At 28.9% G+C, this 12,304-nt stretch overlaps 1 protein-coding gene across 1 annotated transcript; it reads left to right on the forward strand.

Annotated features, from left to right (window-relative positions):
• Positions 1-1,323: 1,323 nt before the first annotated feature.
• Positions 1,324-11,644, forward strand: LOC117181341 (glyceraldehyde-3-phosphate dehydrogenase 2-like). The gene is made up of 5 exons (XM_033373912.1): positions 1,324-1,442; positions 6,063-6,156; positions 7,389-7,628; positions 7,721-7,975; positions 10,794-11,644. The coding sequence occupies exons 2-5, from the start codon at positions 6,079-6,081 to the stop codon at positions 11,226-11,228; spliced, it is 1,008 nt and encodes a 335-aa protein (XP_033229803.1). The 5' UTR covers positions 1,324-1,442; positions 6,063-6,078; the 3' UTR covers positions 11,229-11,644.
• Positions 11,645-12,304: the final 660 nt, after the last annotated feature.

The following is a 12,304-nucleotide window of genomic DNA, read 5'->3' on the forward strand; positions in this document are numbered from 1 at the left end:
AAGGCTCTGGTTGTTTTTGAATGAAAAAGTGCACTTCCTCCAACTGTGTGTCATAAGTACAGTACGTTTGTTTATGGAGTTTAATAGCTTATAGTCTGTTTACTTTAGAAATGAAGTATGCAATAATATAATTAACGATTTAATTCAAAATCTTCTTTAAATTTGAATTTTTAAATAAAATTATTAAGGGTTGAATGCAGAGAGAAAAAAGCTTTAAATATTAAGCAACAAATAAATTGACTGAACTGAATAAATGTATATATGATGTTCGGTTCAATTTAAATAAATATATACATTATATTAAATAATATTAAATCCATTTTCTCATTTATCAGTCTTGCTATTGACTTTTTACCAAATTATTCCCTCAAAGATTTTAATTGAAATTATCATTACTTTTCAAAAATAATTCCTTCAAAACTTGAAATTGTTAAGATTTTAAAGGTACAAAGAATCTTTGCTTTGCAACTTAAGTTGTAGTCTGACATATTTTAGTTATTATTATATTTATATTGGATATAAGTGATATCTTTTTTATTAATTCTTCTGATCAAGTACATGTTTTAAATATTTTTGTAATTGAGGTCTTAAATATTATTCATTTTTTCTTTAGCTGCATTAATAATTTTAACAATAAATATATTTTTTTAACTAGAACAAATAATAAAATCAATAATATAAGCAAAATAAATCATAGAAATATGAAGTTCAAACTGCTTTCAAAATGTATCTCAAAATTAAATTTTATTAATATTAAATTACATATTTTCATGACTTTTTCTTTTTTTTTTAATAATAAGTAATAGTTATTCTTATTTTTTCATACATTTTTTTCGTTTATTTTCAAACAGCATCAAGTTTTTAATTATTTTTGCTTTTTCTTAATGCAATTCAATGAAAAAGTTAGACCTCCTTTTTGTGGCTCCATCTGTTGGATTAGTTTGATTGACATTTCCCCCCCGGATCGTAAGATAACTACAACTGCATACACATACACGGTCAAGGCAGGGGGCTGCCTGGCACCATTGAATTTGCATAGAATATTCTTGTACCATATCTATAGGCAAGTCAGTTATGTTACAAAATGTATCTAGAAATTTGTTCTACAGACAATTTTTTTTAGCACGAAAGTAACCTTGGCGTGGGAGTGCAAAATTTCAGCTGAATGGATGTTTTTGTTAAATTTTTTTTTTTAAGAAACAATAATTTTCACAAGTACATTGCACTTTTCAAATTTAGCGATTTTTAGACTGCCCTGCTGCGCATGCGTTAAGAAGAACTTTTTATTAGTGGATATTAGAGAATAATCGCCAGATTCGGCCAATAAAGATAGACGTCTGACGCGCATTCGCAGATATTGGAAGCCGGTTATATTACCGTTTTCTGCCCTTCAAATGACACTGTTCCTGTGGTTATCATAGTGCACGGTACTGTACCTCTCTGTAAGTACTTAATATTCGTAATCTTCTATTTTCTAAAATTATCAATATTCATCATTCTCAATCATCTCAACACGACTTTTTGTATCTTCATTCCGAAATCCGATTGTCCTTATTTTAACGCCGGCATCCGAATCCAACCAGAAAAAAAACGTAGTTTCTCGATCTGTATTTCACGTCATTTCATCATGGTGTTGCTATGTGCCGGCTTTTTAAAGTGTCATAAATCTCGCAAAAAAGTTTAATGCGATGACCCTGTACTTAATAAAATTTCAAACAATCGTTCATTCTTGACAATTCCTCACAATTATCATAAAATGTCAGTTACGTGCTCAGTTGAACGTTTCATTTTAGTCAGACTCTCGTGACGTGAAGATACATCAATACAATAAACCCATGATAGCTGCTTATCGAGTTAATGAGTTTACACAACGTTTACGTTTAATTATTTTTTTGCCTTAATTGTCTTTGTCTTCATTTCTTTCTCATTTTATTAATAAGATGTGTCTTGGGGCCGACATTTTTCTTTTCAGTAGCTGCATTTTTGGACGTTTATTTCACTATGCTCACGTGACTTCCTACTTTCTTGAACCAATTGAATTTCATTTTATATTTAGTTACAAATGTCAATTTTAAAACCTTTTTTGAGACATTCTTGTGTTAATAATCAAATTCTGAGTTGATTTCTAATATATAGAGACAAAGCCCTTGAATGTCAGAGATAGAAAATTATAATTAGACTTCCGAACACTAATCACTTATTTCCTCCAAACATGTTCCTTAAATGTTATTTTATCTTAGTAAACTATTTTTCGCCAGTTGGTAGAAACAGATTATACTTCTAAAAATAGTCCATTTTATGTCAGGGAGGAAAAATGTATTTACGAAATTACGAAGTGACAGAAATTACATATTTGTATTTTCGATCCTTGAATACTATTTTACTAATATAAATAAATTAATTTAAATGTCTAATTACTGAATTTTGCGAATAGTTGTTAGAATGACTTCTCAAGACATTGACATGGGAAAAGTGATTGCCACAGATGATGTAACTTGGGTCGCTTTATTCAATGAACGCATACCTAATACTTTAGGTTGCAATCATCGGGCTATCGTTCTTTGTATTAAAAAAAAAAAAAAATACATTTTTTTGGCAATTTGCTTAAAATTTCGAAAAAAATGTACTCTAAATTTTAGAGGAAATATCTATTGGCATTTCGCGAATCCCTGCGAATTGAATAAGGTCACGTCATATCAGTTTCAAGGTCAAGGTACGGGCAGTTCGACCTAACCTTGACAGAACTCAAAATTTATCCAGCTCAACTAATTGTAATTATCTTGTATTCTTTTCTGAAAATAATTTAAATATCTGTTATACAGTTTATTTGAAAGCATTAGGTAAAATGGAAATCGGTTATACACAGGTATATGATTGAGCAGCTGCATTTTAAATTATTGATTACCTTCAGTCAGGAATACCACCTTTTGAATTGCAGAAACGGATTGCTCTCAATTTATTGTTGAATTTTTGTCAATGTTATTTAGTTTGTGTCTTCTTATTTTTTATGTTTAAATTTGGTATGATAAATTATTATCTAGTTTTCTTTGTTAGCACGTTCAATATATTTGGAAATTATTCTTTTATTTAAAAGTTGGCAATCTATTTTAAAGTTTTAACTTGGGTCAGTAATCTGTCAGAATACACATACGAAGTTGGTTTTGTGGATTAATTAACTATAAGATTTAATTGTTGAAGAGGAATGAATGTGATGTTCCACTTGTGTTGATTTAAACATCTCACTTTCTACAAAAAAATCCAAAAGTAGATTCTTATTATTTTAATTATTTCGCGAAGGAACCACACAATGTGACCTATTTAAATTAATTAATTTTTTTTTGAACTAATATGTTTATTGTGCATTATGCAATTTGTCCTACAAAAAATGAAAATGATACTGGCCGAAAAGGAGGAAGTTGAGACTAATTCTGAATTGTGAATATTTTTCATGATCTGTTTTTGTTCATAAAAAGTAGATTGTATTTCGACATTAAATAAAATATTTTTGCTTTTTAATACTCTTGCAAGTTTAAATTAATTAATACTTTCAAGTTATTGAAAATATTATACCTACCTATTTCCCTTTGGTGCTTTTCGCTGGAAACTAATATTAAAATAAAAGTTTTTTAAGTTTTTTAACCGGAGACAGTTAGAAACAAAAATTTTCAGATTGAAAATAATAAAATGTGCAAACTTGAAAAGCTTTAGGGTCCAATAATAAAAAAACTTTGTTCATCATGATAATACATTTTACATGCTCTAACAACTTTAGATTTTAAATTGACATTTTTAGTACAAATCAGTAGGTTTCCAGGAATATTTTGAACTATGCTAGGGTAAATGAGCGTTTCACATCGAAAATGGGTATTTTTAAGCAAAAATCATAATTTAAAGAAGGTTCAGGTTTTTGTTTTAAATATTTTTTATTATTATTTTTTTTTCGTTGGAAGTTGATATTTTTAATATAAATAAATCTGCCTAGGGCGCGCGATTGTTAGATTTTATGCTTCGCGCTCGATAATGTATTTACTTTGCGCTACGCGTGTTCGATCTTTCTATTTTTTACACATTTGTGCACATTCTTTCGTATATTGCATAGTTTGACGGTAAAATTCAAAATTTTACTTTTATTTTGTTTTACGATCAAAATTTGAATTTTCGATTTTTCAGGGCAAATAAAAAATTTGTTCCGATAATCTTATAGGGCTTTCGAGAAGCAACGTTTTTGCTCTCTTGATTTTTTTCCATACCATGCGTTGTTTGTCTTAAAATTTTCATATTGTTCAGATTATTATTATTATTTGAAAATACTACTAATATTAATTTTCTTTTTATCGAATGAATTCGAAAGTATAAATATTTAGAATTTCCGATTACTGCGAAAAGACCATACATAGAATTTTTAAATCTTAATAAAAAGTGGTAAAAAACTTTGAAAATGCTTTAAATTTTTGTATTTTTCCCCCTAAGTAGTTAGCTAATGAAATTGAGCTTCAGTCTTCGACATTCAAAGAATGTTTAAATAGACACATTCGTAAAAATCTGTTTTTCGAGTTCAGAGGTTCTCAAAACGTGAAGAAATAAAATCTTTTAGATAGGCCCACAAAAAAAAATGTCTTGCGCGAGAGGATAGACTATTGTATCCATATGTATTTTGGGACGCTGAAGACGAATCTGACATTAGTTTTTTTCCCAGAACGTCAGGGTTTTCCCCTAGACGCCGGAAGATTCCCTAAAAATACGTTTATTATAACTTCTAGATTCAATGTATGTAAAAAAATGGGTTTTTTGAAACCTCGAAAATAGAAGACCCCCTTAATAAAAAAATCATTGATTTTTTTATTTCGGCGAATATTAAAAATTTTAGAACAATTTCAAGCTATGTTAACATTTCTAATGGACATCAGTTATTTAGAACAAAAAACATTAGGTGTTTCAAAAGGGATTTACAACCTGAAACTATTTTTGTTATATATTTTTAATATGAAATTGTTATGTTAATGAAAATTATATTATTTGAAATAATGTTTACAATATTCGAACTATAATGGGATATGCTAGCGTTTTCGCCGGAATCGTTTATTTTAACGCATCAGCTGCTGGCGGTACCATCTGGTACCACGCGTTTTATATCTTAAGAATTAGTTAAATTTCATTTATTTGAACTATTAGTTATTTAATTAATGAGTTAAATTAGTAAATTATCTAATTATTTTAAGTTATTTAAATTAATATATTTGACACATCGAAAAGGAGTTGAAAACCCGCGAAAAAAATTCCGCAACTGATGGGTTAAACAAAAATCAGTTGATTTAGAAAATAAAACTTACCATTTTGAACATTTTTAGGTTATGTTACTGTTTTTTGTCGGAAATTTGTATTTTTTAATAAAAATGAAACCGTTTTATTTTCTGCATATGATTATATACTGTGAAATTTAAATTTTTTGTTTCAATATTAATTTTATGTTTTAATTAACAAGCTGCGTAAGATAAACAAAATTTTTGTGTTTTTTTTTCTAGTAATTTGAAACAGAAAGTATTTTTCATTACAAAAACTGTGGATTTAATTGCTTAAGAAAATATTAAAAGGCTGATTATTTAACATCAATATTTAAAAGATAAAGTTAAGTTCAAGTAAAGAATACAATCCATTCGATTGAGATCTTGATCTACATTTTATATTTAGGTACAAAGGTCGTACATTCTATCTATACAACATAAGAGCTACTTTAGGGTCATTGGACACGTTGCCAGAAACAAAAATAGCAACATTATTGACAAAGTCATAGTTGTATCAACTGGTACAGGAACTGTCATTTTTTTGTCGGGAAATGCAATATGATGATATAAATTTCAAAATTTTACATTTGCAATAATATTCAAAGTTCTATTAGATTTGAAATGCATCAGATTAGATTATTATTACTAGTCCCAACCTGACCCCTAGTTAATCAATCGAATGATAAAGACTTCCTCTCTGCATCTCAGCTTTAACAACAACTTCACGATTATTTATTTTTAAACGTCAGATACATTACAAGTCTGTTTTATTTTATCCAGTTAAATAAAAAACAACATGAGTAAAATCGGAATCAACGGATTTGGCCGTATCGGTCGTTTGGTTTTGAGGGCTTCCATTGAACGAGGAGCAACGGTATGTATTATTTTATGTATAAGAAAATTAAATATAAACTTATTGAAATTTAAAGGGAAATTCGTTCCTTAAAAGAAGTTTAATCTAGTAATTTTCGTGAATATTCTTTATGAAAAAATTATATTTTTCAGTTATCACTTTAAATATTATAACTGATTATAATCGCTTCTAGTTTTGATACTGAATTATTATTGAATAGGAAATAGTATTATCATATTTCTTAAAATTTTAAAGTTAATTATATTTTATATTCAGTCGTCTATTTCATAATTAATTCTCAAAATACTGTTTTTTATTGAGTTTATTGAGTAAATCATAGTTAAAACTATGATTATTTTACAAAAATCGTAAAAGCTTCCATTTTTGACATTTCCTTACATTTCGTGAGATTGGTACGATTGGTACGAAATGTTTTATCTTCATACCATTTATCCTGACTTGTGATAACAAAAAAGTGCAAATTTTTTGCATGTACGTTAATTCTAAAAATGAGATCTTGTCCGAGTTTCTGGGCTTTTTAATAACTACAAATCTGTACTATTTTTTGGCTTTAAAAAAAATAATATAAAAATGTCACAAATAAAAATAAATGCTGGTTATCTACTGTTGGAAAAAGTAATGTCAAATAAAAATCCCTTAAATATTGATAAATAATAAAGCAACAACACTTTATATCAATATATATTGTTCATAAGAATTCAGACTTTGATTCTAATTTATAAACATACCACAGAAATGTTTCATTTAGGTAAAAAGTATGAATAATGAAGAAACGAATTTTTTTCATGTTGAAAACTAATTTTTTGCTCTCACATATTAATTAATTATATAATTTCAGTAAAACTTCGTCAGAAACTATAGGGCCCTTGCCGAAGTGTTGTACTAAAAAAAAAATTAATATTTTTTCTCAGTTTTCTGGCTAATTAAGATTATTTACTCTAGGGTGATTTCCCCTACTTATAAGATAGATAAATGATCGTTAAGAATATAAAATTCAAAATTTGTACATTTTTACTCAAAATTTCAAAAGATTTGAACTCTGGTGCTTCAATATTATTAGTCAGGAAAAAGAAGACGAATATTTAAAACAAAGTTTTGTGGCCACCATGGAAGTCAATAACGTTGATATTCCTGTAGATTTGCAACCCTTTTTTCATGATTATAAATGTGCAATATAAATATTATAATAAAACTAATATTCAAATAATTAAATCGCCTATTTTGATTTGCAGGTCGTTGCTGTCAATGACCCCTTCATCGGTCTAGACTACATGGTCTACATGTTCAAATATGACTCCACACACGGAAAATTCAAGGGAGAGGTCAAGGCTGAAGGCGGTTGCTTGGTCGTCAACGGTAACAAAATCATTGTCTACAGCGAGCGGGACCCCAAGGCTATTCCCTGGGGAAAAGCTGGCGCCGAGTACGTCGTAGAATCCACTGGTGTCTTCACCACCATCGCCATGGCTTCCGTGAGTAGTTAAAGAAAAGTTTGAGTAACTTTTTTTTTCAAATTAGATTCCTAATTTCCTAAATTTATAAAAATATTGTTTCATGAATGCAGGCTCACTTGGAAGGCGGCGCTAAGAAGGTCATCATCTCTGCTCCATCAGCTGATGCACCGATGTACGTTTGCGGAGTCAATCTTGATGCCTACGACCCAACCGCCAAAGTCGTTTCCAACGCTTCCTGCACAACCAACTGCTTGGCTCCACTTGCCAAGGTCATCCACGACAACTTCGAAATTGTTGAGGGTCTTATGACCACCGTTCATGCTACAACTGCTACCCAGAAGACCGTCGATGGACCATCTGGAAAGGTATATAACACAAAGTTCTTTATTTCTTCTTGAATATATTTATATTCTTATACCTGGAAAACCTGGAATTGTCAGGGAACTTTTATATACCTGGAAATTTCTGCGAATTTTTTTTCAAATCGAGAGCTTGCCTAATTTTTTTAAAAATTTCAATATAAAATTGAATAACAATGATTCTTTATTTGACTGTATTTAACTATTTTCTTGATTTTTTTTAATTAATGCCTTTAACTACAAATTTAACCACTTTAATTCTGGTTGAAAATTCATAATTTTAGTTGAAAATTCATAATTTTAGTTGAAAATTCAGGTATTTGGTTCAAAATTAATGTACTATTTGCTGAAAATCCGTTCTTTGTGATAGAAAATGTATGTTCTTGGTTAAAATTCATCGTTTTGCTTGAAAAGCCAACAGTTTGTTTTTAATTTTTTATCTCTTTGATTGAAAAATTAAAACTTCTTGTTTTTTGCTTTTTTTCAAATGTTTTTGATTTGAAGTCAAAATGAAAAACTCAACACTTTCGTTGAAAAATGACCTATTTTATTAAAAATTAGTTTGTTTTTTTTTGCTGAAAATTAATTTTTTGTACTGAAAATTTGACTATTTCAGTCAAAACCTGAACTATTTTGGTGAATTTTTATTTTTTGTACAAAATTTATTTTAAACTGAAAATATAACTATTCCAGTTTTGGGTGAAATTTTTTTTTATTATTCGAAAATTCGTCTTTCTTTTGTAAATTAATCTGTTTGGTTGAAAATTCATCTTTTGGATTAAAAATTCAAATATTCCAGTTGAAGGTTCATCATTTTAGTTGAAAATGTATCAATTTGTTTGAGAATGTAACTATTTTTTTAAAGATTACTTTTTTTTTGAAATATTATTCTTTTAAACTGAAAATTTATAAATTAAATTTTTGATGGACAATATATCTTTTTTATTTGAGAATTATTGTTTTTTGTTGAAAATTTGTCTTTTTTTGTAGAAATTAATTTTCTTGGTTGAAAATTTAACTATTCCAGTTTAAGCTTCATTGTTTTAGTTAAGAATTGATCTTTTTGGCTTAAAATTCAACTGTATGTTTTTTTTTTAGTTAAAAAATAAACTATTCCATTGAAAATTCGTGTATTTGGTTGAAAAATCGTCCTTTTTGGTAAAAAATTAATCTACTGGATTGAAAATGCACTTTCATGGTTGAAAATAAAACTAATTGTTTGGCATTCAAACCCTTTTTTTAAAAATTATTTGTGTTCTGTTGTTAAAATTTCGTCTTCCAGCATAAAATTCATCATTCTAGATAAAAATTTATCACTATGGTTGAAAATTAATCTTTTTCAATTGAAATATCCTTGGAGTTCTAAATTGTTTATGTATTTTCGAACATTTATTTAATAAACCGAATTGGTATTGAATAGTTATTTTAAAAACGCTTTAGCAAATTTTAAAAATTAAAAACATTTCATAGAAAAATTAGTAACTTTTCAATTAAATATGAAATTTTTGGACGTAGATAAAAAAGAATTATGTATGATAAATCTAAAGAATATAATTTTTTCTTTTTTTATTACAAGTCAATTTCAAAGATCGAGCTACGCACGTTTATGACATGATTATTATTTTAATTACCTAATTATAAAAATAAAATACATGCTTAAATTTAAAGTACTATAAAATATAATGAGTAATCATAAATTAAAATGTATATTAACGCAGCTCAATCAGCCTTTATACAATTTTAATTTAATTTTAATCACATTTCAATAATCCGTACCGTTTATTTTCTTATAAGGTCTTATCCCAGCAGAAATTAGAAGCGAAAAATTAATATTAATTTGGAATTTAATATCGTAATCGTAATATGGTCTTGAAAGACACTCTAAAATTCTCAGTCTTCCATTTTGAGCAATGATTAATTTTACAGATTTTTACATTTTAAAACTCGTCGTGTTGTGTATTTTTGAAGGTTTATAGTTTAAACTTGTCAAATTTTAAACATCTTTCGAAGAAATACCCTGGATTTTTTTTACGTTTGAGTGGCACCTAATAATAAAAATTTTCAAATTCCCGTGTCCAGAGTTGCTACAAGACCTGGAAAAGTCATGGATTAAAAAAAAGACTGGAAAAAGTGGAACAGTCATGGAATTTAAAAAAGAATGATTAAAACTTTTTTAATCGTCTCTATTTCAGTCTTAATAATTTAGTATTTTATAGCAGATTCTATATTTGAAAATTGGAAAAAGAAAACTTCAGGAAAAGGGAAATATCAGGCAAAGTGTAAGAATTAACTGAAAATAAATGGAAGCCACAATGGAAAAAGCAAAAAGAACTTGAAGATATTGAAAAAAAATCGTGAATTTATTAAATTTGGATAAATTTTAATATAGAGAATTTTATTAGTTCTTGCGATATAAAAGTTTTATTTTAACTTCGTTAAAAAGTTCAGAGTTTCTTTTAGATTATTACTTTCAAGTTTAATTGTAATCTTTGTATAAATTGTTCGACTATAATTGTTCCTAAAGTAATAACAAAAAATAATATGCTTATGATTACAGAATACTTTTTTTCACTTTGATAAAAATATTATTAAAAATTGTTTTGAATTCAATCAAACTTATTGATAAACTATTATCATTGCATTATAATACCTCACAATTCAATTTAATTGGCTTAATTAAAATGGAATTTTGTAAATAGACTTTGTAGCAATACCGCGTGTCTCTAAAAGTTTGCCTCATGGTCTTTTTGGCCATAGGATGGAGTCTGGTATGTCAAAACCTAAATGTATTAATTTAAAAAAATATAATAACTTTTTTTTCCAGTTGTGGCGAGATGGACGTGGTGCCGCGCAAAACATCATCCCAGCTGCCACCGGAGCAGCCAAGGCTGTAGGAAAAGTCATTCCATCCCTGAACGGAAAATTGACTGGAATGGCCTTTCGCGTTCCAGTCGCCAACGTTTCAGTTGTTGACTTGACAGTCCGTCTTGGAAAGCCAGCCAGCTATGACCAGATCAAGGCCAAGGTGAAGGAAGCTGCCGCCCCAGGCAGTCCACTCCATGGAATTTTGGGATACACCGAAGATGAAGTCGTCTCTTCCGACTTTGTTGGTGACACCCACTCGAGCATCTTCGACGCCAAGGCCGGAATTCCCTTGAACGAGTCGTTCGTCAAGCTCATATCGTGGTACGACAACGAATTCGGTTATTCCAGCCGTGTTATTGATCTTATCAAGTTCATGCAAACCAAAGATCAGTAAATGTTGAGAGTTGGAATCTCAATGTATTCACGCTGACCTCGTTCAGCCAGCAGCTGAAAGCTCGTCGATTCGAGCCTACGGATGCAAGAGCGTTTTATTAATTCTGGTCACAATAAATCAGTAGTGTCGTAAAAGAATTTGAGGAAGAGAGCGGAAGAACTTTAGAGATTTCGCATCAAATGCTTGTTGCATTCAAAGATTTTAGAAATTAAATTTGAAATTGAATCTACGCTCTTTAAAAATCTTTTAATTTATCATTGAGTCTTGTGACTTTAAACATAATTGTATGTGCGTCATTTGAAAATTTAGGTTTTATCATCCAAACTGTACAATGTCTAGCAATTTTGTGCACTTTACTTTGTCAATAGCCTTTTTTTTCTTTCTGTCATTAACTTCAATAAAGGTTATCATATCGTAAAATGAGATTCTTGTTATTTATCGTTACTAAGTACACCAGTTTAATTATTAAGAAGTACATCAGCACGGTGCTCCTGAACAAGCTTCAACTTGAAAGTTGTTGAACTCAATATTTCTTTATTTGAAGAATTTTTCTGATTATTTATAAATAGTTCGAAGGAAAATATAAAATCTGGAAGAGACTTAAACTAGAAAAAAGTATGGGAAGTATTTGTTTAATATATGAACTTACAAGCTTCAGATTGTTTTGTTTGTTAAATAATTTGTTTGTAGAAATGTAATACGGGGTGTTTAACCAACTTGTAATTGTCAGGCAGTTTTTATCCGCCTAGAAAAACCTAGACATGTCAAGGAGTATTTTTAAAAGTCGGAATATTTTTTGAGAGCGTGCTTTGTTTTTCACATTCTCATCAGAGAAGGAATTAGATCTATGTAAAATTTGACCCCCCTCCCCCCAGTTTTTGTCAAATGTCCACGTTTTGAGACCCCCTGAATCCGAAAAACAGGTTTTTACGAATGTGTCTGTCTGTGAGCACGATAACTGTTGAAAAGATTAATCTATTAGACTGGCCTTTAATAATACACTCTTTTAGTGTCCTAAGTTAAATGCCAAGTTCGGTAGTCAAGACATTTTGGATAACAAAACTAAGTGATCCCAT

The sequence above is a fragment of the Belonocnema kinseyi genome, chromosome 10 (assembly GCF_010883055.1).
Source record: "Belonocnema kinseyi isolate 2016_QV_RU_SX_M_011 chromosome 10, B_treatae_v1, whole genome shotgun sequence".
NCBI classification, from domain to species: domain Eukaryota; kingdom Metazoa; phylum Arthropoda; class Insecta; order Hymenoptera; family Cynipidae; genus Belonocnema; species Belonocnema kinseyi.